The 27,720-nt window shown below is 37.3% G+C and overlaps 1 protein-coding gene across 1 annotated transcript in view; it reads right to left on the bottom strand.

Annotated features, from left to right (window-relative positions):
• Positions 1-8,437: 8,437 nt before the first annotated feature.
• The window catches only part of trpn1 (transient receptor potential cation channel, subfamily N, member 1), a 63,812-nt gene continuing 44,529 nt past the window's right edge, over positions 8,438-27,720 (bottom strand). The window contains exons 12-30 of the mRNA XM_079380987.1: positions 26,642-26,743; positions 26,461-26,559; positions 25,326-25,454; positions 25,102-25,230; positions 24,905-25,021; positions 23,705-23,803; positions 23,185-23,385; positions 21,064-21,162; positions 19,012-19,218; positions 18,391-18,492; positions 18,213-18,311; positions 17,942-18,103; positions 16,877-16,984; positions 16,602-16,799; positions 15,432-15,638; positions 14,802-15,259; positions 12,106-12,995; positions 10,690-10,821; positions 8,438-8,840 (exon numbers count right to left, since the gene is read on the bottom strand). Coding sequence (XP_079237113.1) covers positions 8,707-8,840; positions 10,690-10,821; positions 12,106-12,995; positions 14,802-15,259; positions 15,432-15,638; positions 16,602-16,799; positions 16,877-16,984; positions 17,942-18,103; positions 18,213-18,311; positions 18,391-18,492; positions 19,012-19,218; positions 21,064-21,162; positions 23,185-23,385; positions 23,705-23,803; positions 24,905-25,021; positions 25,102-25,230; positions 25,326-25,454; positions 26,461-26,559; positions 26,642-26,743 — 3,672 coding nt within the window. The 3' untranslated portion in view covers positions 8,438-8,706. The remainder of the gene's footprint in view (positions 8,841-10,689; positions 10,822-12,105; positions 12,996-14,801; positions 15,260-15,431; positions 15,639-16,601; positions 16,800-16,876; positions 16,985-17,941; positions 18,104-18,212; positions 18,312-18,390; positions 18,493-19,011; positions 19,219-21,063; positions 21,163-23,184; positions 23,386-23,704; positions 23,804-24,904; positions 25,022-25,101; positions 25,231-25,325; positions 25,455-26,460; positions 26,560-26,641; positions 26,744-27,720) is intronic.

Here is a 27,720-nt window from a genome sequence, read left to right as displayed (position 1 = left end):
ACTATATAATGTAAATTGCACACACATACACACATATTTATAGAGATTTAAATATTAATTAATTTGTTAATAATTCAGACATTTTAAATCTAAAAGACATATATTTTAAAACTTTAAATATTTTAAAGAAATGTTACATTTATTACAGTTGTAATTTAAACTATTTTATTATGTAACAGCTGGAGCTCATGAGAGAAACGTTGCATTAGAGATGTCCTGCACCTCATCCTTCATCACCAACCACAAGCCAGATCCAGCCATATTACAGTAAATCCTGCAGCATCCTCAGATCACCGTTTATTATTCCTCAGCATAAATACTCTGAAACAAAAGCCACGCATCTGAACTGACAGACACGATATCAAAAACACACAATCCTATGAGATCAAAGCCAAATGTTACATAATAACAAGAATGATGAAACAGCCTATGAACTGCTGAATGGAAATGTGGGATTAATTTGGCAGAAAAACGTAGGTGTAACAATTTAAAGGATTCAAACAAAACAGCAACTTTGAATCAGTTTGGGAACTGAAAAATAAAGAAAATCTCTCAGAGCAGGTTTCTGCCTGGTTAATCTCTCAAATGTGTCCCAGGGGATGATGGGAGATTGAGCTGTTTATAGAATAATGTAAATGACATACAGAAAGTTCTGCTGAAACTCCACGACTACAGGATTATATACTGAACATGATGTTTGTTCATACAGGATGTCATGAATCTTCACACACTTACAGCTTTACGTCTCATTTATCATATATGCTGAATTTGAACATTTTTGATATGTAATGATGAAAAAAAAAAAAAAAAACTCTAAAAATAATAAAAATTGCAAGACACCAGTTATATATATACACACACACAATTAAATAATTAAAGCAAACATTTAATTCTGTCAATCAAATAGGCCTACCATGATATTGTCATGAGGCCGGGCTGCAGGTTTTCCCTTCTCCACCAGAGGTCGCCATCTCCCTTCCTCCCGGACTCCACTCAGCTGATTACACACACTCGTCTCATTGCGCACACCTGTCACACTCATTGCACCCACAGCTGTTCCCTATCTTCACGGACTATATAGTTTTCCCTCTCCCACCACTCGGCCTGGTCGCATTATTTGCATTCTGCTCTAGTCTGTTCATGTTCTGACTTTGTGTTTCCGTGTACTGCTAGTGTTCATGTTTTGTATCTGTTTAGTGTGCTGTGTTGGCGGTTTTGTTATTTTCTTATATTAAAGCACCTCACCTGCATTTGGACCCTGACCTCGTCTTTTCGCGGTGCTCCTCTCAGCGATCCGTGACAGAATGCGACCAGCTATTATGGGTCCAGCAGGGAGGTTGCTCAGCATTCGCCAGGGAGTCCGGAGCATGGAGGAATACGCCAGGGAGTTTATTGAATTGGCTCGGCGATCGGAGACAGAGAAGACCTGTCTCATGGTCTTTTTCAGGGGTGGTCTAGCCGAGCCCTTCAAGTCCCTGGCGCCATTCTGGGATCCTGAGGAGTCGCTGGAGGCGTATATCAACCTGGTTCTGTGGATGAGCGGCTCAACCTTCAGGGTGGAGTTAGCTGCGGTGCCCGCTCACGACCCTCCCGAGGCGGCGGTGCCCGCTCACGACCCTCCCGAGGCGGCGGTGCCCGCTCACGACCCTCCCGAGGCGGCGGTGCCCGCTCACGACCCTCCCGAGGCGGCGGTGCCCACTCACAAGGCTTCCGAGGCGGTGGTGCCCGCTCACGATTCCCCCGAGGCGGCGGTGCCCGCTCACAGTTCCCCCGAGGCGGCGGTGCCCGCTCACAAGGCTTCCGAGGCGGCGGTGCCCGCTCACAAGGCTTCCGAGGCGGCGGTGCCCGCTCACGACCCCCTCGAGGCGGCGGTGCCCGCTCACGACCCTCCCGAGGCGGCGGTGCCCGCTCACAAGGCTTCCGAGGCGGCGGTGCCCGCTCACGACCCCCTCGAGGCGGCGGTGCCCGCTCACGACCCTCCCGAGGCGGCGGTGCCCGCTCACAAGGCTTCCGAGGCGGTGGGTTTGAGTATATTTATAAGCTCATAGACATTTCTAGAAGGCTGTTTAATTATATTAGGTTTTATAACTGTAGACGTCGAGATTTTTACAAGGTGACAAACTTTAAACAGCAGATAAAGGCAAATTAGCATGCAGTCCATTCGTGAGGGGACAAATGTAATGCTAATAACAACTAATAAAACTCCATTACAATGAGCTCTGTATATATGAACGACTGCAACAAGTGTGTGAGATTATGAAACCTGTAAAACAAGCAAAAGTTAATGGGTGGTTTACCTGTTAAAAACATGGATTTCCTGGGAAAAAAAATTGGATTTAGTCCCATCGGCAATTACAAATAATGCAATTATAGTAGCTTAAACCACCAGCCTAAGGTAGTTTGTTGGTCTAAGCCGGTGTAAAGTGGTTTAGCTGGTCTCCCACCCTAGTCACCACCCACTTTATTCAGCCTATCTCCGGGTCTGGCGGTAGCACTTTTAGCTTAGCTTAGCATAGATCATTGAATCGGATTGGACCGTTAGCATCTCGCTCAAAATTGACCAAAGAGTTTCGATAATTTTCCTATTTAAAGCTTGACACTTCTGTAGTTACATTGTGTACTAAGACCGACGGAAAATGAAAAGTTGCGATTTTCTAGGCCGATATGGCTAGGAACTATACTCTCATTCCGGCGTAATAATCAAGGAACTTTGCTGCCGTACCATGAGTGCAGCAGGCGCAATGATATGACGCAGTGCCTGAAAAGTAGTCCCCAGCTATATCATAACTAGTTACCTACCTGGGGACTACTTTCAGGTGCTGCGTAACCTTATTGCGTCAGTGTTAGTACACGATGTAACTACAGAAGAGTCAAGTTTTAAATAGGAAAAATATTGAAACTCTTTGGTCATTTTTGAGCGAAATGCTAACGGTCTAATCAGATTCAATGATCTATGCTAAGCTACGCTAAAAGTGCTACCGCCAGACCCGGATATGGGCTGAATGGATTCAAAAACGGTAAAACTCAACGTTTTAACTCTTGGGGAGTTGGAAAATGAGCCTATTTTCAAAAAAAGTGGAGTGTTCCTTTAAGTACATCGTAGACCGATTGAAACCAATGGAGCTACGATCAACTTAAGCTTACGATGCTTTTAGGAAACGCAGCCCAGGACTTTGGAGAAGCTTCACGAATCATTTCATTCATATGGGTAATTTGGATTGCGTACCGCAAATCATTTCATTCAAATATGGACTTTCCAGCACGAAAGTAAGAATCGTTTATAAGATTGGGACTTCGGCTAGCGTACTCATTTAGATCTGGATTTCAGAGGAGTTTAGCAAATAATTTGATTCAGATCGGGACTTCGGATCGCATATTGCGAATCATTTGATTTAAGTTCACGAATCATTTGATTCAGATCGGAACTTTGGCTCGTGTATCGTGAATCATCGGGACTTTGGAGCTCATATCATGAAACGAGACGAGCGCGTATAACAAATCTTTTTATTCAGATCGGAACTTCGGATCGCGAATCATGAATTCAGGTTCCGGTGTCATTTGTTTCCAGTTATTTTACCTTTACAAAAACAGACCATTATGCTGCTTAATGCAAACTGGTATTTGCTATAATATTATTTATATAAATATGTTATCATAAATGCTTTGTAGCGCAAATAGTTTTACAGTTTACTGAACTTGGCAAACGTCAAAATGAAGCAGCAAATGTCGTTAATGAAGCTACGCTTCACAGAATAAGGTGGGTATCTGTTAATTAATCAAAAATATATACGTTTTATCATATAAATGAGTATTAAGAAATAACTCTGATGAAAACAAATAGTCAAATGAGGACACAAAGAGTATGATTGAAGTACAGTATGCATGATATTACTCAATAAGAGTAAACTGTTTTGGAAGATTTGTAGTGTTTTGGATTTTTTTGCCTTTGTTTTCTAATATTTAAACAGGAAGATGAATAAAGCAAACTGAAGAGCTTTCATGGATGTAAAATTAGCAACATGAGAAGCTCAAAACAGGAACCATAAATGTCGTGTTTGGTCTGAATGTCTGATGGATGCCATCGACTCCATCACATGAAATTATTATTTTACTCGAACGTATTGAATTTCAGGAGGTTCCTAGAAAACAAATCTTCTCATTTTCAGAAAAAACACTTTCCTCCTAACGTGGGATGGATGAGTTACTCTCAGCATAAACACACGGCCAAAAATGAACATCCATAAAAGTGAAAAACCGTCCCTCGTTACAGATGTTTATTCTTCCACCCATCACTCTGTCCAAAGTTAAACAGAGACTTCAGACACGTGCATGTATGAACTGTTTTAAACGAATAACCCATCAATCTCCACCTAAAAGCAGGAGTAAAGCGGGTTAGCAAAAGCACTTCCTGTAAGAGTGCAAATCATCATCATATATCTGACTGTACGATTCCTGGTTCATTTCGAAGATGTGGACATCAACAAGTCTCACCTCAAACTTTTATAATTTTTTCCTGCTGGCAACAGGAAATTACTTGTTTTACACTAACTTAAAGATGCAATGCCCAATCTGCACTGACGACATCTAAAGGCCAAAATACAGTTATAATCATAGTGCCACCTGCTGGCAACAGAATATATAATGTTTTACATGAACTCAAACATACCATGTTTAATCTGCACCAAACTACATGTTTGATAAAAGTCCTGGCTTGAAGACATCTCCATGCCAATGTTCAGTTATAGTCACAGTACCACCAGCTGGCAGCAGTTAGTTTGGCACATATAAATGACTTCCTATATTATATATTCCTCCTATATTTACCACTTTAAATGCATATTGCTCACTTTTTGCCGTTTTCCTAAAGCCACCAGATGACGGTGAGCCCAGGTGCAAGGGCTTTTTCAATGCTGTTTGCAGCTTTAATGGAATATATGTTTATGTTTTGTATCATATTTGATACATCAGGTTTTTATGGTCCATATAGTATGATATAGTGAGAATATGGAGGAACAGCTCAATTTTATTCAGAGGCCAAAACTGAGCAAAAAACCCAATTTGGTGCAGATACTGATATTTATGACAAAAAGTAAGATGAAATTCTGATGCATAAATTAATGAGATCGTTATAATAGTATAGCAGATATTTACATAAAATGGTATAAATATTGGTTGTTGATCTATATCTCTTAATAATGTCTTATGAGATTTAAATGCTTAGTTTTATGATCAAAACATAATGCAATGGCAATCATCATTGAACAATGATGGATGAACTCCTAATGGATCATATTTGACTCACATTTTAACACTTAAAAATATATATATGGATAATCAAGCAAACCTAAGTTGCTTCACTCCAGTAAGTGTCTTGAAATATTATTAACAATATAAAAGGAATTCTTAAAGATTTCTCCGCAAAAAGAGACGTGAAGCACAAGCTACATATCTTAGTTTGTACAATTTTACTGAAAGTCCAAGCTATCAATCAGACAGAAGGCATGTAGCAGATTGTGTGTGACAGGTTTTTCAGCAAAGTTTTGATCATGTTGATGATTTAGAGGCTTTAGAAAGTCATGATCAAATATGATACAGTAGGCGTTATAGGGTTAAATATGTGAGAATATTAACTGTGCCTTTACCATTTGATCCACATTGTTTTTATTTCTGTTTTCATGACAGGCAAAGTGCAGAACTAACAAACATGATTTAATTGTGTTGACCACATAGTTAAAAAAACAACAGTATGGCATTTGCAAAGATCATGTCAGATACAGCATAATTAAAACTTGTAAAATCTGAATAATATGAAAGCTCAGATCTTTTGCTCGATGTGATATCATGGAAAAACAGCCTAAATGGCAGCGAGTTCAACAGTTAGAGGCAGTCAGGCAGCATCAGTTAGTAATGAAGTATTTAGCATGTTTTGGAAATATGAGTATTATTTGAGTTTTAAGTAATGGAACAGCTCTGAGCATAATGTTATAATTGTGATCTTGAAATTGAATTATGGTGATTCTGACATGACATGAATGAAGCTTGAACAAAAACAAGTTGAGAGTCCTGAAAACACTTTCGTATCATTTCTATAAAGGTATTATACAGCTATATGTATCTATATTTAGCACACATACATGTGGATTTCATTTAGTTTGTAAAAAACAACAAAAAGGAACAAATAAAGATATTCCTCCATGTCCATAAAACAAAAACATTACATAATACTGTAAAACATATTCCTGGCAGTGTTTTCTCCAAGGTAACTTCCTTCTTGACAAGTGAACGGCTTGAAAAACAAATGCAAGCATTACAGTTGGTTTCCTTATACAGTATGTCATCTTTCTAGCATTAGCCCATAAAACACATTTATGATCGTAAGACTGAGATATCAAGTAGGAATACAACAATAACAAGCATGTACACAACCATTTCTCGTTTGGCTCTCATCGAAGGCGGTCGCATTTTTCTTCCCTCCCTGCCCTTATCACCCCTGCTTGCTCTCTCCTGTCTTGTCCTTGTCTGACACTGAAGAGACTTTCTCCGCAATATTCTACAAAACCGAAATTATGGATCTGATCAACTGGTCTCTTAATGCAATTGACACCATCTTGGGATCGGGAGAACCCAAGTGTCCTGCTGGGACTTTCCGTGGAGGACATTGAAGACATCTACCTATTCGGAACCATGATAACTGGGTTTCTGCTGTTTGGATTAGGTGTTACCCTGTTATCGGAGAATTCAGGAGACGGGAAAAGCTGTCCAAAACCTCACAAGGCTGCCCGTCATGATTGAAGCAGTTGGCAGCGGTCAACTCTGAAACAGAGACTATTAACCGCAATATGGATCCGATCACGATAAGCTCTCGGCTTTGGAAAGTAAAATTGATGGACAAGGAGATCAGAATGGACAATGAGAATAAGCTGTGAAATTAAAAGGCAGCTTTTCGCCCAAAGACCAAACAATCTTATCTCTTTCGGCTTCCCAAAACAACAGACAGCTTGGCAAGGTTGTTCTGGAATCTAACTCCCCGGATGAATACTGCAGAGAGACGCTCTTTCTTCCCTCCCCCCTCAACATACACACACTCATACACCTCCCTACCCCCATCCCACGCCTTCGTCGCTTCATCCTGTTAGGTGTTAACGGGTCCGTGGGTTGGCGCTGCAATAGCTGCTGGCCGGATGGCTGTTTCGTCTGAACTAGGATTACTATGCAAGTTATGTTTCTGTGTTGACTGTGCTTTATGCTGAGGTTTTTTGTCTGTTCTCTCACTGCACCCTCTTCCAAGGACGTAGCGGGAAGACACTTTTTTTCTCCTCTCTTTCCTCATGTTATGCTGTATCTCTTCTTCTCTATTGCATTTCGTTGCCTTGTACCTACATGTGCAATGACAATAAATTGAATCCAAAAAAAAAAATCCAAAAAAAAAAAACCATTCCAAAGTTTGGGGTCTGTAAGATTCTTATGTTTTTAAAAGAATTTAATACTTTTATTCTCAGCAAGGATGCAGCAGACTGATCAGAAGTGACCATAATGACATTTATAACGGTACAAAAGATTTCTGCTTCTATTAACGGAGTGTATATTTAGACTAAGTGCAAATAGCCCGCCTTGTTGGCAAAGGCTATTTACACTAACTCCGCCCACTAATGTGAGATTGGGTTAGTCAACACTAAAAAAGATGCTAATTCAGCATTAGTTTCAATGGCGTAGATGGTAAGGCACATGTTTTTTGACGCGATCGACCCGAGTTCGAGCCCGCCTTTTGCCAAACTTTTTTTCTCCCTTTTCAAATCTCATATCGCATCGGAAAGGCATTTATTTTCAATAAAAATGAAGGAAATAATCAAAAAGTTGAAAAAGTATCGGGTAGGAGTAGGGAGGGCTTTATTGTCCCAATAAGGTAGCATCCATTTAATAATTTGAATTTAAACTATAATTTACACTCAATACGTTATTGCATTCCCAGGGAAAGCAAGAGCTGATAAAATGTAAAAACTAACTTGAATGCAATGTAAGTCGCTTTGGATAAAAGCGTCTGCTAAATGCATAAATGTAAATGCATACTGTTTTATAATGTACTACAATACTGAGGTGCAGATAATTGCCACTATTTGCAATAAGTAGTATAAATAACAGAAAATCTTGCTATTTTAACAGTGTGAATAGAATCTATAGCTATTTGCACTTAGTGTAAATAGAATCCATTGCTTTCAATTAAATGCTGTTCTTCTGAACCTTCTATTCCTCAAAGAATCCTGAAAATAGTGAATCACAGTTTCCACAAAAATATTGGGCAGCACAACTGTTTTCAACATTGATAATAATCATAAATGTTTCTTGAGCAGCAAATCTGCATATTAGAATGATTTCTGAAGAATCATGTGACACTGAAGACTGGAGTAATGATGCAAAATGTTAATTTTTTTTTTTTTTTAATCAAACAAATGCTGACTTGGTGAGCAGAAGAGACTTCTTTCAAAAACACTAAAAAAATCGTACTGATCCCAAACTTTTTTCCCCTAGTGTGACATCTTTAATTAAAGTGACTAGTGAGGAGTGAATATCAGATAAAGGCACATGCTGTGATACGCTAAAGCTAACGGTGTTAATTAAACAGGAAGTTGAAGTGATGTAGGCTCAGGTGGGTGGACTGATGTTCATAGGCAGTGCAAATTTCTCCGTCATGGTGAAAACGTTGGTCATTCATTCGTCTCTCTCCGGCGGTGATCTGTCCCTCTGTCTGCGCTGGGCTAAAAACTGCTGGACCACAGAAGGCCAATCAACAATGTTCTCCACACGCACCTGTCCTCCAGACATGGACATCACCATCTGTCCGCCTGCACAGCAACACCACACGACTGCTTGAGATTGACGCATAACAAATCCTATTATTTCTTTCTTTTTTTGCTTAAAGTAATATAAAAATAAAATAAATGTAAATACTGTACACAGGACTGTACTATACTATGAGATTATAAATATATACTATTGCTAAATATTAATTATACATTTAACCATGAATTGATGAATTACAATATAATATAATGTAATATAATATATCTACGTATGCATGTATGTATTCAGTTGGTCGGTCGTTCGTTCAGTCAGTCGGTCAGTAAAGCAATAGCAAACTCATAGTGGTAGAAATTTAAATAATCATAATAATAATAGTTATCAAAATATTTTTTATCACAACAGTTTTTGAACTGAACATTTTGAAGTAGAAGACTGAAATAGTATTTTCCTGTAAAATGTACTCCACTAAGCTTTATTTACAACTTTGAAAAATAATTTTTACAGAGTATGATATAATTTATTATATATTTACTTTAATGCAGCAAAGGCTATTTTCATGGCAAACTCAGGGTTCCCACTCTAAGCCAAATATCAAATTCCCTGACTTTCATTGACTAAAAAGTAGTTAAAAGTCTCCATCTTTCTCTCACAGAACAACCTCCTGGACAGTAACCAATCTGGCTTCAGAAGTGGACATTTGACCGAAACTGCCTTGCTTTCTGTTGTTGAAGCCCTAAGACTTGCAAGAGCGGCTTCCAAATCTTCATTACTTATCTTGCTGGATCTGTCTGCTGCTTTTGATATGGTCAACCATCAGATCCTCTTGTCAACCCTATTGAAAAAGGGCATCTCAGGAACCGCACTCCAGTGGTGTGAGTCTTACCTCTCTGATAGGTCCTTCAAAGTATCTTGGAGAGGTGAGGTATCCAAGTCGCAACATCTAGCTACTGGGGTGCCTCAGGGCTCAGTTCTTGGACCACTTCTCTTTTCTGTCTACATGGCATCACTAGGTTCTGTCATTCAGAAACATGGCTTTTCATATCACTGCTATGCTGATGACACTCAACTCTACCTCTCATTCCATCCTGATGATCCGACGATAGCTGCTCGCATCTCAGCGTGTCTAACAGACATTTCTTGCTGGATGATGGACCATCACCTTCAACTCAACCTAGCTAAGACAGAACTGCTTGTAGTTTCAGCTAACCCATCGCTTCATCACAATCTCACCTTCCAGTTAGGCTCATCTACCATAACTCCTTCAAACACAGCCAGAAACCTTGGAGTTGTGATTGATGATAAGCTGAATTTCTCAGACCACATTGCTAAAACTGCCCGGTCCTGCAGATTTGCATTATACAATATTAAGAAGATCAGGCCCTTTCTCTCGGAACATGCAACACAACTCCTTGTTCAGGCTCTTGTTCTGTCCAGATTTGACTATTGCAATGCTCTCTTGGCAGGTCTTCCAGCCAATTCTATTAAACCTCTACAATTAATCCAAAATGCAGCTGCAAGATTAATCTTTTAATGAGCCAAAAAGAACGCACGTCACGCCTCTGTTCATCAATTTGCACTGGCTACCAATAGCTGCTCGCATTAAATTCAAGGCATTAATGTTTGCCTACAGAACCACCACTGGCTCTGCACCCCTTTACCTAAATTCATTACTTCAGACTTATATGCCCTCTAGAAGCTTGCGTTCTTCAAGTGAACAACGCATTATTGAATATTTAAACAATATTTTTCTTACAGCAATTATATACTTTTTCCTGTTTGATATTTTATAGATAATCTAAAATGTTTATAGAAAATCTAAAATTAGTTTAAAATTGATCACATAAAATAATCTTCTACCAAAATAGAGGAGCGGTGATACTGTGCACTTGCCCTCAGGGAGGATCTGCGTCCTCTTCATGACAGATGCTTGATCCAGCAGCTCTAGAGAACGAGAGCCTGTCAAACCTTCAGTGTCTTCATCCACATTCATCACATCATGACACTCCACAGAGCAGAGCTTCCCTGAACACAAAGGGAATGAGAAATTGTGAGATGTAAACAGAATTTTGAGAAAAAAATGTGAAATTGTGAGATGTAAATGTAGAATTCTAAGGCCCCGTTTACACTAGTGCGTTTTCATTTTAAAACGCATAACTTTTGCTGCAGTTATGCTTATCGTTTACACTACTCCGGTATTTTTGAGGTCGAAAACGGAGACTTTTGAAAACGCTGCAGACGCCGTTTTAGTTTGAAAACTCCGGGGTTGTGTTTCAATGTAAACGGACCAAAACTGAGACTTTTGAAAACGATGGCATGGCTGCCCACATTCGCTCTGCGTATCCTTGACGACCGTGTAAACAATAACATCATGCTCATAGTTGTACCCATAGATATGCATAGATAGATTCCCCATTCGACCGCTCCAAGCACGCAGACGCGTCCGCCATCTAAATAATAGGGAATCTATCTATACATATCTATGGTTGTACCTGCATGAATGGTCACGAGACATGCGTTTTTGGTTGTGTAGTGTAGACGGAGATCTTTTCTGAAATGCAGTGGAAACGCCAGTGTAAACAGGGATTGTTTTCATTCTAAAACGCCCTTTTAAAACGAATCTAACATATGTTTCTGCCTCATTACTGAGCTATACATTTAAAAGAAATGTCTTTTAATTTTACAGTGTATATATTTATATATAAATATATTATTGTTTTTCATGAATGTATTTTACAACAATACAAAGAACAATGTATATCATTTTACATGATCATTTTAGATTTAGTCCTACATTTATTCACTTTTATTTGTTCCCCACTAAATAATGTTTTTTAGATTTTATAAAATTGTGCACTCATGATTTTTCTAGAGTAACTTTTACTACTGAATTATCCACTAACCTAGTTTATAATAGTATTTTTGTCATAGATTATAATTATTTATGCATTTATTTGTTGTTGTTTTTTACAATAAAGTTGTCTATATTTAGTAGATTGTGTGTAACACAAAAAAAGTCATGATAAGGTCAACACACATTGAGGTATAAAAATTCAACACTGATAAAAAACAACAAAAAAACTGTCCAGGTATCGGATCAATATCGGTATCGGCAGATACTCCGAATTTTTGGTATCGGACCGGTTCTGAAAAAGTGGTATCGAGCCACCCCTATTAATAACTTGCAAATACAAGATATAAACTCAATTGCAAAAAAATTTAAATATTGTGACTATTCTTTTGCTTTGCTGGACACAAACTTTCACAGTAACATTCAAACTATCTCTATATAAAAAGGCAAACTCCTACCTGTGCGTTTGCAGAGAACCTTGATGAAGCAGAACAGGTTGGTGAACAGGTTGAACGGAGACGGAACTCCAGACTTGCGGCTCATATCGCGGATCAGAACAGCACGGCCAAACTTCCACTCTGTGTCGGACTGAGCCTGGATGCGTTGGTAAGTGTCGCTCATCATGGCGATGAGCAGGTTGATCAACACGATGCACGTCACCACCAGATACACACCATACACCATTTTAATCAAACACGAATTCTCCAAGTTGGGAATTTCTTTCGGTTCAGTTAAACCAAACAAGGCGAAGAAGAGCAGCACAGACATGTTTAAAGGATCCGTTTCTTTCACGGTCACGTTACTGGTGCTGTTGTAATAATCTTGAGGATACAGCGGCTGACACAAAGCGGTGAGACTCAGCGTGAAGGCAGTGTGGAACAACATGAGGATCACAGCGAACCGACACAGATCCTTCATCAGGTCTCGGATGATTATGGCCCACGGGCCGAATAAGTGATGGAACATGAGGAACTCCAGCAGCTGGATGAATGCCAGCATCATCGCCATGGCCAGCAGGACATTTCGAGCGAACAGGCAGTGCAGGTGCGATGGCGGCCACCACTGGGTGAAGATCGCCAGTAGGTGGCACAGCAGAGCTGCAGCAGAGAAACCCAGGAGAAGAAGACGAATCCACGCTAATCCAGCACGCTCACCTGGGAACGTCAGCTCGGATACCAGCATCCCACAGAGCCAGATCAGCAACAGACACTCAGACCAACCGGGCACCAGACGGCCCTCAGACGGAGGACTCACGGGCGGATACACGATCGCCAGGATGAACAGGGCCAACAGGAAGACGTGCGACACCAGGTGACTCATGAACTTCACGATTGGGATGGTGTTGAAGCTGAGTGGAGATTAAAGCAATCAGTTATACACATTTCTCCTCAAGCGAGACCCACTGGCAGCAAGAATCTGGAAACATGTGACTGAATTTATGTTTCTTAAAAACCTTTTGATCTAACTGAAATAAAGGTATAATCAAATAAAATGCAAATATTAGATTCAAAACAAATTTAGACCAAAAAAAAATTAGAAATGTTGCCTTGGCAACTATCTGAAAAAAAGCACTGAAGTACTAAAAATACTAAAACTAAAATAAAATTAAATTTAAGCTGAATAAAAATATGAAAAAAAAGAAAAATGATAAAAGCACCCAAAATTTCAACTAATATTACAATGAAACCTGAAAATTTAAAACAAAAGCTAATTCATTAAAATAATAAATATTATAATAGTTTATAAATACTAAAATTGACCTAATGTCCAGCATTGTTATTGTTAACAAAAACTGCTACAACTGTTTTCATTAATTGAAATAAAGATAAAATAAAACACAAATATTAGATGAAAAATTAAACAAATTTCTGACACAAAAAATAATTATTTTTTAAGCTGAATAGAAATATATAAAAAAGAAAAATGACAAAATTACTTAAATTAAAATGAAACCTGAAAATAAAACAAAAGCTAATTTATTAAAATATTAATACTATAATAGTTTATAAATCATTCTAAATTAAATTGAAATAGTTAAAATAAAATAAAAATATTGGATGAAAAATTAGAAATGTTGCCTTGGAAACTGAAATTACTGAAACTAAAACTGAAATAAAAAGAATATTTTTGACTGCAAATATAAAAATATTCAAAGGTAACAAAAAAAACAAAAGCAAAATTAAAATTTAATGAAAAAATGAAATGAAAAAATAAAACAATTTAAATGAAAATGTCAAAAAATAAAAACTATGATAATACACAATACTAAAATAACACTTTTGTATAATTTTATATTTTTTGAAAGAAATAAAATACTTTTATCATCAAGGACATTCAATGTATCAAAAGTGACAGTAAAGACATTTAGGCCGCACGTCCCCCAAAGCGTTTCTTCCCAAGGCTGACATATTTTTTCAGTTGTTCTCAATGGGAGTGCCACCCTTTATAAAACACCAGGAGCGTGCCGAGCGCTGTGCATCTTTTTCATGCTGAGCGTTCGGCGTTTTTTCCTCGGCGCCAAGAGTTGAAGAATGTTGTCAGCCAACCAATCAGAGTGGAGGAGGGGCGGGATTAATACCGACCACCCGCTTGTGCTACGACTGAACAACAATGGAGAAGTTAATATTGCTTATCTCAGAGTATTTATGTCTTTACCAGATGGAATTACAGGACAACCATAATACTGTTATGAAAAATAATGCTTGGAGAAACATTTCATTCGCGATGCATCTGCCATTACTCCAGTGAATATTCTGTATCTGTATAAGCTGCGTTCTCAAGCGCTCACAGCTGGGCATTTTCAGCAGAGCGCCTGGCATTTTCAGCTGGCTAAAAACACTTTGGTGGACACGCAGACTTATGTTACAAAAAACTTTTCCTATTTTAACTAAATGCTGTTCTTTTGAACTTTCTATTCATCAAAGAATGCTGAAACAAACCATGGTGTTAAACAGCTCAACTGTTTTCAACATTGATAATAATCAGATATGTTTCTTGAGCAGCAAATCCGCATATTAGAATGATTTCTGAAGACTCATGTGGCACTGAAGACTGGAGTAACGATGCTGAAAATTCAGCTTTGATAATATTTCACAACATTACAGTTTTAACTGTATTTTTGTACCATTATTACTATTTTACTGTATTCGTGTACCTGTGTCTGAAAGGCAGTGAGAGCACTAGCCACAGCGGAGGGAAGAACAGCAAACAGAAGAACAGCAGCAGGATCTTCCATGAATCCCACTGCAGGCTTCCGTGCCACACGTCTGTCAGGTACGTCTGCACTGCCGGATGGGACACCACTCCCTTCTGCCGGCCCTCGATCAGGCAGTCCAACACGCTGGCGCCCCGGTGGTCCACGGCCCTGAGGATGGGGCCCGCGCTGTGGCCTCCGGCTGAGGCGGCGAGGGTCAGGAGGTCAGAGGCCATGAGCTCACAGTGACGTGCGGCAGCCTGCAGGTCGACGGATCGCTCCTTCTCTCTGAGCGCCGCCAGAGTCAGAGCTCGCGACAGACGAACACACGTGTCCAGAGGAGCCCGAGAATGAAGAACCAACTCCTCCAGAGCCAAATTATCATTCATCCGGCTGCACACCATCAGATTGAACACAAACTACAGACAAAACAAAACAAGCTAAAGGATCCACTTTGAATTGGTTTATTTTCAGTAGAACAAGGCACATAAAGCTGTAAATCTTCCTGTTTATGTGACAATCTTCACATAAAGCAGTTTTAATAAATGTGATGTGTATCAGTTTCACACACAGTGTATCAGTGAGTCTGACCTTCTTGTCGTCCAGCAGTCGGAGTGTGTTCTTCTCTTGTCTCAGCAGGAAGATGACGGTTTCCTCGTGGTTCTCTTGAGCGGCGTACTGCAGCGGCGTCCATCCGGCACGACATTCGACACGCGGCGACGCTCCTCTCTCCACCAGGAACGACACCACCTCCAGACAGCCGGCTTTAGCCGCGTAATGCAGCGCTGTCCAGCCACTCTGAAACACAGACCAAACATACACCAGCTTTACTGCCTTTTATCCATTTAATTTAAATATCTAAAATTTTATTTCAGCTTTATTTAAAGGGGTCATGACAAGAGAAACCAAATTTCCCTTGATCTTTTGATACAGAAGAGGTCTTTGTATGCCTAATCCATCCTGCAAGTTTCATAACTTACAATATCCTCATCATCTATATAAAAGCATTTATGTAACTAATAACCCTCAGAAATAGGACAAATGGTGTGAAAGAATGTTCGCTTTGATGCGTTTGGATTAAATAAACTTGTTCGCGTCTTTGAACAGACATCAGAAGGATCCCAGAGTAAGGAACAAGTGTATAGTTTATTTTTAATGGCATCCCGGATCGTGTCAGAGGATTGTTCAGACTTCGGAGCATGTTGTTTTGTGATCGAGGCACAGTGTCATGGAGAGTTCAGAGATGAAGAGATGAGAGATGAAGCGGTACTAGATCTGACTGCAGCTGCATTAACCGTAAGTAGATTATTTAATAATGCTTTGTCTGGAAATGACCGTTTTATTTTGATTATGTTGTCAAAACACTCAAAATAGCGAGGGGGTGTCGAAAGTGTTTTCTATGCAGTGACGTTAGCCAATCATAACAGTGGCCGATTACTGAGAAGCCTTAAAGGACCCACCCCTTAAAAACAGGATGATTAAGAGAGAGGTTCAGAATGAGGGTTGAAGATCCACATATTGTTTTGTGCACAAAACTTTATTAACATTATAAGTACACCTCAAGCAACATATTAAAATAATGAAAAAATCCATATCATGACACCTTTAATTACACTCAGTTTTACTGAGCACAGTTTGAGACACTATTGAGGTCTCTTCTGAAAATCTAAAGGAGGACACATTTGAGATTACAAGGGTCTTTTTCCTCAGTAGAGACATCTGAGAAACAAGACCAACACAAGAATCCAGGTTTCTTCTCACCGTGTCCGTGTGGTTGATCTCCGCTCCCTGTCCCAGCAGTACTCGCACCATGGCCACGTGTCCGTGTGCGGCGGCCAGATGCAGACAGGTACATCCGCGCTTGTCGGTGAGGTGCAGCAGAGATCCAGAGCGGCTGAGAAGCAGCCCGACCACAGCTGTGTGTCCGCTCTGAGCCGCCAGGTGCAGAGGACTGGAGCCCTGAAACACATGACGGACGGTCAGTACCGTACTCAAACGTCACGCTTCACACCGCAGCAGTGCTTCTGATCTCTTGCCTGAATGTTTGTTTCTGCGTCGGCCTGAACACCAGGAAAATTCAGCAACAGACGAACCACATTCTCATGACCGGACTGAGCCGCCAGGTGCAGAGGAGTGTAACCTGACTGAACACACACACACACACACACACACACAATCATAAAACATGCACTGATGATTCATAATCATCACTATGTACATTGTGGCTTTTGTGTCCGTAAAAGCGAGTTACCTTAAGCTATCAAGACTTATTTTGGGAGAATATATCTTAAATATTCTTTACACAGACTGTTTAATGCTGTATGGAGGTGACAAATGCATTTACTGTGCATGGGAAATATATGTTGTCGAAATAATATAATGAATTTAATGTTTTAAATATAAAATCTTAAATGTATAATATCAAATATATTATTTATATTACATGTATTATATGTTTAATTATATTATATTATATATTTTAAATATATTTAACTACAAATTGACGAATTACAATGAATAATTATTACAATATAACAAATAAATAAATATAAAACAAATATTATTATACACATTTAGTAATATTTTACTGCTCTAAATTCTGTATAAAGACCCAGTGCAGCAGTTATACAATTTATTTAAAATAAATTATAACATTTATTCTGTAAAAAGTTAGCTGAAATGATAAATATATAATCATTATAAAAATATCAATAATTATAAATATATAATATAAACATAAGTAAATATACACTTATAATAATATTTGTTTTTATTATTTTATGATATACAGAATTTGGAGCATAAAGCCTACTCAGAATTAACTTGACTGTGTAGAGATGCATTTATTTAGATTCTAAAAAATAGATTATAAATTTCAATAACCTTTTCCCTTTTTGTTTATTCAAAAAACTGTACAAATTAATCAGATTTATTAGAATGACAATAACAACACTCATGGATTTGATTCCCAGCGGAAAAAAAATACACAAACAAAATGTAAAGCTTCACTGCTAAGCAAGAATCCCCCAAATGAAGAAATCAAATTAAAAATGCCTTATTAGCCACATGCTAATGGCCATGTCCTGCAGTGTATCTGTCACCTCAGCTAATGGCTGTTGTCTCTTCACGTCGTCTTTGCTGTTGCTGCTGCTGCTGCTGGTGGGGAATTCGCTGCGTATTGTAGCTGGAACTTTAGTCAAGATCTCTCTCATGAAGTCCACCTGTCCGAAACAGGCTGCCACGTGCAGAGCCGTTAAACCAGTCTACACACACACACACACACACACACACACACACAGTTCACTGAAACGTTACAGCAGTTTCGTTTTGCTTAACCTTTATAAGCAGAGGTCATGTGTTCACATGCAGCACCTTGGAGCTCTGGATCTTCAGCGAAACGCTGCCTTTCAGCACCTCTAGAATATGAGTGTGTCCATTCTTGGCAGCCAAATGTATGGCTGTCATGCCCTCCTGAAAGGGACATAGGTCAAAGGTATTAGAAATTATCATGTTAAAATATTCTTTGTGATATTTTGTCTGTCTAACTCACCGCGTCCTCCTCCGTCACTGATGCTCCAGCATCCAGAAGAACCTTCACCACCTCCGTATGACCGCCAGCAGCAGCCAAATGCAGCGGACACAAACCGTTAGCCTGCCGAGTTACAAAGAGACGAAGATATAAAGGGTATTATACACAACATTTCTCATTTTAATTTAGCTTCATGAATGTCATGAAACAAAACTAAAATCAAATTAATAAACACTAAATAGATATTTAAAAATACAACCATGAAAAAAACACATTCATTCATATATACAGGATGTGCATTTGTATATGTATATATATATTTGAAATATCAAATTTTCATTCTTTTTTGTTCGTTTCAGATATTTGATTAAATCTAATTTTAAATAAAATTCTGGTATTTCTGTTTGCTGCCTCTCGTTTTTGCATTATATTTGGATTTCTGTTATTACTGTAACTAATATGAAATTAAGTAAAAAAACCTAAAAATTAAGATATTCACATTAAAAACTACGTTAATAAAACTTTATTTTTCATTTTTGTTCCACATTTCTAAAACTTTTAACTAAAATCAGAAATGAAAACATAAAAATAATCTTCAAAATATTAATAACGGTATTCTATTGATGCTAAAATAATCCTGACCTTGTTGTTGAGTGTGACTGGTCCTCCTTGATTAAACAGGAGCAGTTCTTTAATGACAGCCACACTGCCTTTAGCCGCAGCGATGTGTGTGCAGGTCGCTCCCTCCATGTTAGCTAGCATGGCTAATTCAGGCCGCTGCCTCAGAAACAGCTTCACCACCTCAGAGTGATCGTTCTCCGCTGCCACGTGAAGAGGAGTCTGACCATGCTGAAACAAACACATGAGCCATGATGGCAGGATTACTGTTATTATTGTCAGGATTCTGTCAGTTATAAAGACAAGCGGGCATTGGAAAAACAGGACTGGGGAAATTCGCTAAGCAATATTCTCTTAAAATGTGAAAGCATATTTTTAGAATATATATTGAATATCTTAGACAGCCAAGACAGCAGAGGCAGCACAAAAGCTGCATCTGGAGTAGGATATACACCACGAAAAGCCGCATTTACATTACTGTAATAGGAAAAAATACTCTATTTAAATGTGAAATTCTGACTATACAATCATGAATTGATTAAAATACCAATAATTATGAATTAATGTAATATAAATATTTATATAATTTTTTTTATTTTACTGTGTCACTGTGTTATTTTATGCAGAATTTTGTAGAAGTTATAGAATAAACTTGGCTGTGTAAAGATTTATTAAATTATAATTTGTCACTTATTTAGATTACTCATCTCAAGTTTTTAATTCCAAGTACAATAACACAAAATGACAGGATTATTATTATAATGGTTCTGTCAGCTATAAAGATGACTTATAAAGAAAGAAAATATAGAGAATAATTTATTGTTTTTTACCTCAAACGTAAAACATCCTTCACGTCAGCTAGCCTATATATAGCACACTGAGGCGGTGGTCACGCTGAACACAACAGATTGGACAACGGAACACTGCAACTTTTTATACATTTCTTTAACTGCATTTTATTTTGATAATGAACTGGCTGCAATGTCGCAAAAATATGTTGTGTCTGTGCGCGTGAGGTGCCAGCGCGATATGGCCACAGCAAAGCTGGTTGGTTGTACAAATGCAAGATATGATTCAAAACGGTCAAGCTTTTGCAAAACAAATAAAACTAATTTCTGCCATCTCGTTTTCCTTTCCGAGAACTTTGAACCATAGGCCTAACTCAGCATTTTTTTTTCTTTCGCTTCGTTAATCTGTCAATGATTTAAGTGAAATTGATTTAGTGTATAGGCATATATATTCCTTTTTATGTAAGCCTATAGTTTTATTCTTTTTTCTCAGTTTACAGAAGTGCTGCAGGTGCGTAAGATCTGTTGAATCCATCTAAAACTATCCTTGGATAAATTACGCCATTGCGCCTTACCTATGAAGAGTTCACAGCTGAGCGCTCGGACATTTCACTCGCTGGATGCATCACATTTGCATAGGCCGTACTATTTGAATTCCTGATTGGTTGACAGCAAATTTCAAATATTATATGGAACGATAAAATAACGTTATTAACCGTTTAATGGCCATTTCAAATTTTCAATTCTGCTCGGAACTATAAAATTATTACATTTCTGTTTACGGTTCTGTTCCAGTCAAAATTTAGCTCGTTTCCGTTCCTTGAAGCGGTTCAGAGCCCTGTTTTCCTCTTTTGTTTTTTATCTGCCATCTCTATCTTTGTCGGCACTCGGCTCGACTAATGTCCGTCATGTGCACTGATGAGCGCTCTCTCGTCGCATCATGAGTATTTTTAAAGATAAGCCCCTTACTGCTGATTGGCTTCAAGTTTGTTTTGGTACTGGGTTCGACTCAGTTTTCTAAAGCGTTTTTGAAAAAATGCACACCCCACCTTTAAGTGTACTATACATATTTAAATTAGATTTTGTTTAAATAGGAAAAAGGAAATACATAATTGATAGATGACAAAAACAAATTCACAAAGTGGTTTCACTTTGCTGGCAAGTCAATTTTTGAAGTTGCATTCATTAAATCATGGTGGATTTGAGATGTAATCTGAACTCACAAATGAAGAATAACACAATATTTTAATTATTGCAAGTGTCTGTGTTTCTGTCTCATTACACTCACGATATCTGTGGCAGTGATGTCAGCTTTCAGGTTTAACAGGCTGCTGCAAACGTCCAGCTGTCCGCTGATGGCTGCCAGATGCAGAGGCGTCTGCTTTCTCTGTGAAAACGAGCCGTTCAGTTTCATTTCTCTAGGTTTAAGATCGTATGTGACCTTGGACCACAAAACCAGTCATAAGGGTCAATTCAGTCATAAGTCATCTGAAAGCTGAATAAATAAGCTTTCCATTGATGTATGGTTTGTTAGGATGGGACAATATTTGGCCGAGATACAACTATTTGGAAATCTGGAGTCTGAGGGTCTAAAAAAATCTAAATATTGAAAAAAAAAAAATTGCCTTTAAAGTTGTCCAAATGAAGTTCTTAGCAATGCATATTACTAATCAAAAAATAAGTTTTGATATATTTACAGTAGGAAATTTAAAAAATATCTTCATGGAACATGATCTTTACTTAAAGGGGTCATCAGATGCCCATTTTCCACAAATTGATATTCTTTACACATTGATTCTTTAGGGTCTTAATGAAAAGTCTATAACATACTTAGGTTAAAATTTCTCAATGGTAGTGTAAAAAACACCTTCTTTACCCTGTCGAAATCAGCTGTTTTCATCAAGCCGTTTTTTTTTAGTCCATGTCCCTTTAAATGCTCATGACTCTGCTGACCGTGGGGTGACGAGCAGTACTGTAAACTTCAGCCGCGAAACTGGCTAACTAGCACATTATCAGGAAAGGCGATTTGCAAAGATTTGCGAACATAGACGCATTTAGGCAGATCGGAATCGGTGCATTCCATTCAAAACGAAAGTACTGTTAATCCTCTGCGTCTTCAGCAGCTCACGCCTGTTTCACACATACTCCGTTTGCAGTGCGTATTTTTATCCACACCCATGTTAACGGATTAAAGTGTTCACACTGCACGCGTTTGCGGTCCGGCAGTGCGTTCCAGGAGCAGTGCAGCGAGTCTATTTTTGCTGTGCTGCACACTCTGAATTAAAGTGACAGTGCTTTGTTCATGGTAAAAATAAACATGGATTGACATGGAAATGTAGTAATTTCACAATAAATAGATATAATTAAAGTCTACGGTGTTTCACAGGCTTTTTGGCTAGGTTTAAAACAAAGAAAAGTGCACTTTTAGACAAACAAGGCAACCTATGCACTCGTGTCTTGTGGAGGTAGAAAAAGAAAGTTCTTTAAGACCAGCGGGACTGTTTGTAATAAAGATTTAAATGTAAAAGGCATGAGAGCCGACTGTTTCTGTCAGTGGTAAGTTTTAATTTAAAATATTTGTGAAAAGTAGGCTGTGTTTAAATGTGTCTCCACTTGCTTGAGCAACTTAATATACAAATCTAGAAGTCAAATGCATTTAATACGTTGTTTATTAATTGAGTTTAAACGTGAATATGTCTATGAAGGATTGTGTAACTGTACCGTGATAAAAGAGGATTAAAATGCTGAAAAAGCACTTTCAGTATAGGCTAATGTTTGAAATTAAAATAATGGATAAATATTCTGTTTGTAGGAAACAGCTGCGCGGATCAGGAACGGACTGCAAACTCGTCCTGTGTGAAAGCACAATGAGTCTGCACCGCATACGTAACGCACACGGACTGCATACGCACTGCAGATGGAGCATGTGTGAAACAGGCGTCAGATGTCGGGAATAAATGATGACTGCTTTATTCATTGTTACATCCAACAACAAAACACCTCAATCACTTAAATCGGAGACAACTTGCACCGGAGTCGACACAATGGCAGCTCTCAGCTCACTCAGGGCGGGTCTAAGGTAAGATGTCCTTGTCAATCAACTATCGTGGGAGGGGCCTGTGCAGAACTACATCATTCAGACAGGAATCTCAGAACAGCCTGATCATTTTATCATTATAGGATGGATGTGTACACACACTTCCAACACACATTTAGGTTCAAATTTGAAAAGTCAATTTTGCATTCAATGACCCCTTTAATATCCTAATGATTTTTGGCATAAAAGAAAAATCGATCATTTTGACCCATACAATGTATTTTTTGGCTATTGCTACAAATATACCCCAGCGACTTAAGACTGGTTTTGTGCTCCAGGGTCACATATTTTATTAGAGCTCTCAGCTCTTACCAGAGTGAGAGCATCAACACTGGCCTGATGGGTCTCCACCAGTAATCTGACGAGGCGCGCTGAGCCACTCTGAGCGCTGAGGTGCAGAGGCGTCAGGCCCAGTTTGGTCTTGGCGTTCACAAAGGCCTTGTGGGCCAGCTGGATGTCCACGATGTCTTGATGACCTTGTTCTGCAGCCAGATGAATGGCGGCCTTCCCCTCCTGATGAGATTTCATATAAATTCATTATTTCTGAAGCGGTTCTTCAGGATACAGATTCAGAGATTCAGATCCATAAAAAAAACTACAACTGAAAGCCTCAAAATAAAACGTTATTAAGTCACAGAATTTTTTTTTTTTAAAAAGTAAACAGAAGTAAAAAAAAAAAAACTAATTAAAATAACAAAAGAACATAACCAAATGGCCAAAACTTAAACTAAAATGAAAATATAAAATTACAAATTCTCACAACATGAATAAATAATTTAATAGTATATACTGTAAATAGCACTGATCCAAACGCAGCAGAAATAACTCTGACCTCATCAAACACGTCCACTCTGGCATTGTTCTGTAGCAGGATCTTCACCACCTCTGTGTGACCCTGCTCTGCGGCCAACAGCAGCGGCGACCAGCCGTTCTGTACCACACACGTGAACACACACAAACAATTAAACACACACTTTAACTCTAATGGACCAAACAGCTTACAGTGGAGCTGACAGTACATATGTGCATCCAGGGTAATTATTGTTAACTAAATCTATTAAAAGTATATTTAATATTTTAGCTCAAATAGTAGAGCATGGCGCTAGCAACGCCAAGGTCATGGGTTCGATTCCCAGGGAAAGCAAGAGCTGATAAAATGTAAAAACTGTGACTTCAATGCAATGACTGTTGCTTTGGATAAAAGCGTCTGCTAAATGCATAAATGTAAATGTAATGTTGCAACAAATACAACTGAAATAATGTTAAAATTAAGCACTGAAATTACTAACTGTAAACTGAAACTAAAATTAAAACAAAAATAACATTAAACCTAAAAATAGATAAAATAAAAATGAAAAAAAAGACTAACACATTCAAAACATTTGCAGTTATTAATGCAAAAGTTTGTTATTATCATTAACTCAACCTAATACTACTAAAAAAAATGTGTTAACTGATATAAAGCTAAAATAAAATAAAGTATAAATATTAGATGAAAAGTAAATAAATTACATATGTTACCTTGGTAACTAACTGAAATATTGTTACATTGAAGCACGAAAATTACTAACTGCAAATAAATAAATAACTAAAATGGAACTAAAATTAAAACCTAAATATACAAAACATAAAAATCAATTCTGAAGAGTTACATTAAAGAAAATGACAAAAGCACATAACAAAATTACTTTAAATAAAATTACAATTAAAATATAAAAAATAACTAATACTGAAATAAAAACCCTTTTACTAGTCTTTTGGGAACATTTGATCTTTAAAAATAAAGTAAAAATAATGTTACCAACTCAACTGAAACAAAAAGTTGAGATTAATATTATTTTTTAAATCACTTTCTTAATTAGCACATTCTTGCATGTTTTATAAGATGGTCAGACGCATGTTTTAAAGAATATGCAAGGTACAAGGAAAGAAAACACTTGAGTCTATTCAGCTGTAGTCTGTGCTCTTACTGAAGCATCAGATCAGTCTGAGATCTTTCTGAGATGTGAGGCAGATCACTGCTGATTTGTACCTTGGCATGTTTGTTGATGGCGGTCTGGAGCTGGTTGGAGGGGACGTTACTGAGCATCTCCTGAAGAACAGCTGTGTTTCCCACCCTGGCGCTGTAATGAAGAGGCGTCTCTCCGCTCTGAAGAAACAACACATTCACAATACCAGCGTACTGGTCAGTTTTGTGTAAAGATGTCTGTCAAACAGCACAAAGCACACCTGTCGGGTGACGGCGGTGATGTCAGCGTGATGCTCCATCAGGATCTTGATGATGCAGGTGTCCTCGTCCGGCTGATGCACCGCGTCGCTCCTGAGCTCAGCTGCCAGGTGCAGCGGCGTCTCGCCCTTCTGCAGGGGGTGCCAAACACAAGCAAATCATGCTGGGTTATGTCTGGTGCTTTTGTAGTCTTATCATATCGTTTTCATTGATCGGTGAGTCTGACCTGGTTCCCTTCGCGCACAAAGAGCTCTGCCTCCTGACGGCTTCTCTCATTGGTCAGAGAGTTTAAAACTTCCTCCACCATGCGAGCGTGACAGTGACGCACTGCAACGTGGAGAGGGTTTTCACCAACCTCAACACAAAACAATAATACAGATTTAGATTTAGATAATATAGATATAGAATTCAGTGAAGCTAGAACTAGAAGCGACTATAGAAACAGTGACTCTCCTACAAAAGAAGACAAAAAGGGTGAAAATGCAAATAAATTAATCTTAGTATGGCTTAAAAAAAGTGGGGGTTGAATTAATAAATACAAAATAAAAACAACTTTCAAACAGGACATTTGAATAAATAAATAAATAAATCTTAGTGTGGCTTTTTTAAAAATCGGGGTTTGAATAAAAAAACAAATAAAGAATACAAAAAGAATGCAAAAAATTTCATTAAATAAATCTATAAACAAATAAAAAATACATTTTAGTCTGGCTTTTCTACAAGTGGGCATTTAATTAATAAATATAAATACAATACACCTAATTTAATACAAAAATATAAAATTAAAAGAAATTTCAAACAGAACATTAAATAAATTAATGAATAAATAAAAGCTTTTTTAAAAGTAGGGGGCTGAATTAATATTAAAAAATATAAAGAATATAATTATAGTTATATTTTATAATTATATAGATACTTTTTAGTATTTTGTTTTTAAGTTGGGGTTGAATTAATAAACAAACAAAATATAAAGAATGAATTACAAAAATACAAAATATAGTACATTTACATTTTTATACTTTTTTTTTAATATCCATTCAAGGAAACATGTATGAAATAACATTAGTTAATGCAATTGTTAACAAACAATGAACAGTACTTTTCCAGTATTTATTCATCTTGTTTAATGATAATAAAATACATTTTTAACATTAAAAACTGCATAAGTTAATGCATAAATTAAAAATATTTTATTAGAAACATTAAAATAATAAATATGAACTAATATAATAGAAGCAAAATAAGATAAGATAATATATATGTTTTAAATAATACAATTGCATTATTTATTATTTAATTTTCTGTTGTTGTTATCACCTTAAAATGCAGTATTTCTCCAGGACAGATGTTTAATAAAGTACCTTAGACTTCCAGGTCACATCTCCACCCTCCTGGATCAGCGCTCGTATCATCTGCAGAGCACCGTGACGCGCTGCTACATGCATAGCGGTCTCTCCGTTCTGAGCAGAGATGGAAACACTGTTTTAATGGCAGGTTTATCTTCGTTAAACACTGAACCTGTGGCGCCGCCTTCTGACCGACCTGCTGCTCTGCGTTCACATTGGCTCCGCTCTTCAGAAGCATTTCAGCCGCCCGTTCACCTTCCTTCACTCTCGCTGCAATGTGCAGAGGGGTTTCCTGCGCCTTTATAGAGGATATGCACATCAACCAAGAGTTTGCTTTCATTCGCTGGAAAATTTCATAAACTGATAAAACACTTGGCAAAACAGCTATTATTTGCAGATTGATGCAGCCTTAACTTTACTGGACCTGAAATCAAAGCTTCCTACTTAAAAAAAAAAAAACATTTTTCCTGTTCCTTAGAAAACATGCAGGTGCAAAAAAAATAAATAAATAAAAATAAATGTGCGTGTATATATATATATATATATATATATATATATATATTCTATAACATTTTACAATAAGGTTCCATTTGTTAACAATGACACTTCTAAACTGTATATTAATTTCAGTTAATGTTAATTTCAATATTTACTAATAACAGTATTATTTTAGAATCACTGAGATACTGTTTTTTATTATTATTTTTAATTAGCTTTTCTTTTTTATAGTTTCTGTTTTTATTTTAATTTTTGTATTGTTTTAGTAATTTTGTTTTGTGCTTTAAATTTTTGTCTATATAGTTTTTTTGTTTTTTATTTTTTCAATTGTTATTTAGTAAGTTTGAAAATGTTTTTTTAAATTTTATATCTGTTAATATTTATTTTATTTTGAGTAACAACATTTTTATGGTGAGAAATGTTGCTCAACTACCTGAAATAAAATAAATATATATTTTATTACATTTATTAATATTATATTTTATCTCAGTTAATGTTTATTTTGTTAATTATTTTTATGGTTTGGTTGTTTAGTGTTTTTTTTTTTTTTTTTTTTTTCATGTGTCTAAGGTTTATTCATTTTTATTTCAGTTTAATTTTCAGTTAAAATTTCAGTTTAGTAGTTAAACTAAATTAACACGAGAAATTATGTATTAGCAATTAACTAAATAATAAAACTGACTCTTACATTATTAAAAGTTGTATCTGTTAATATTATTTAATAGATCTGAGCTAATGCGAACTAATAATGAACAGTTAATATACAGATACTGTAAC

Source organism: Barbus barbus, assembly GCF_936440315.1.
Source record: "Barbus barbus genome assembly, chromosome: 27".
NCBI lineage: Eukaryota > Metazoa > Chordata > Actinopteri > Cypriniformes > Cyprinidae > Barbus > Barbus barbus.
The sequence above is the reverse complement of the archived record's forward strand: the minus strand, read 5'-3'. Positions and strand labels throughout refer to the sequence as shown.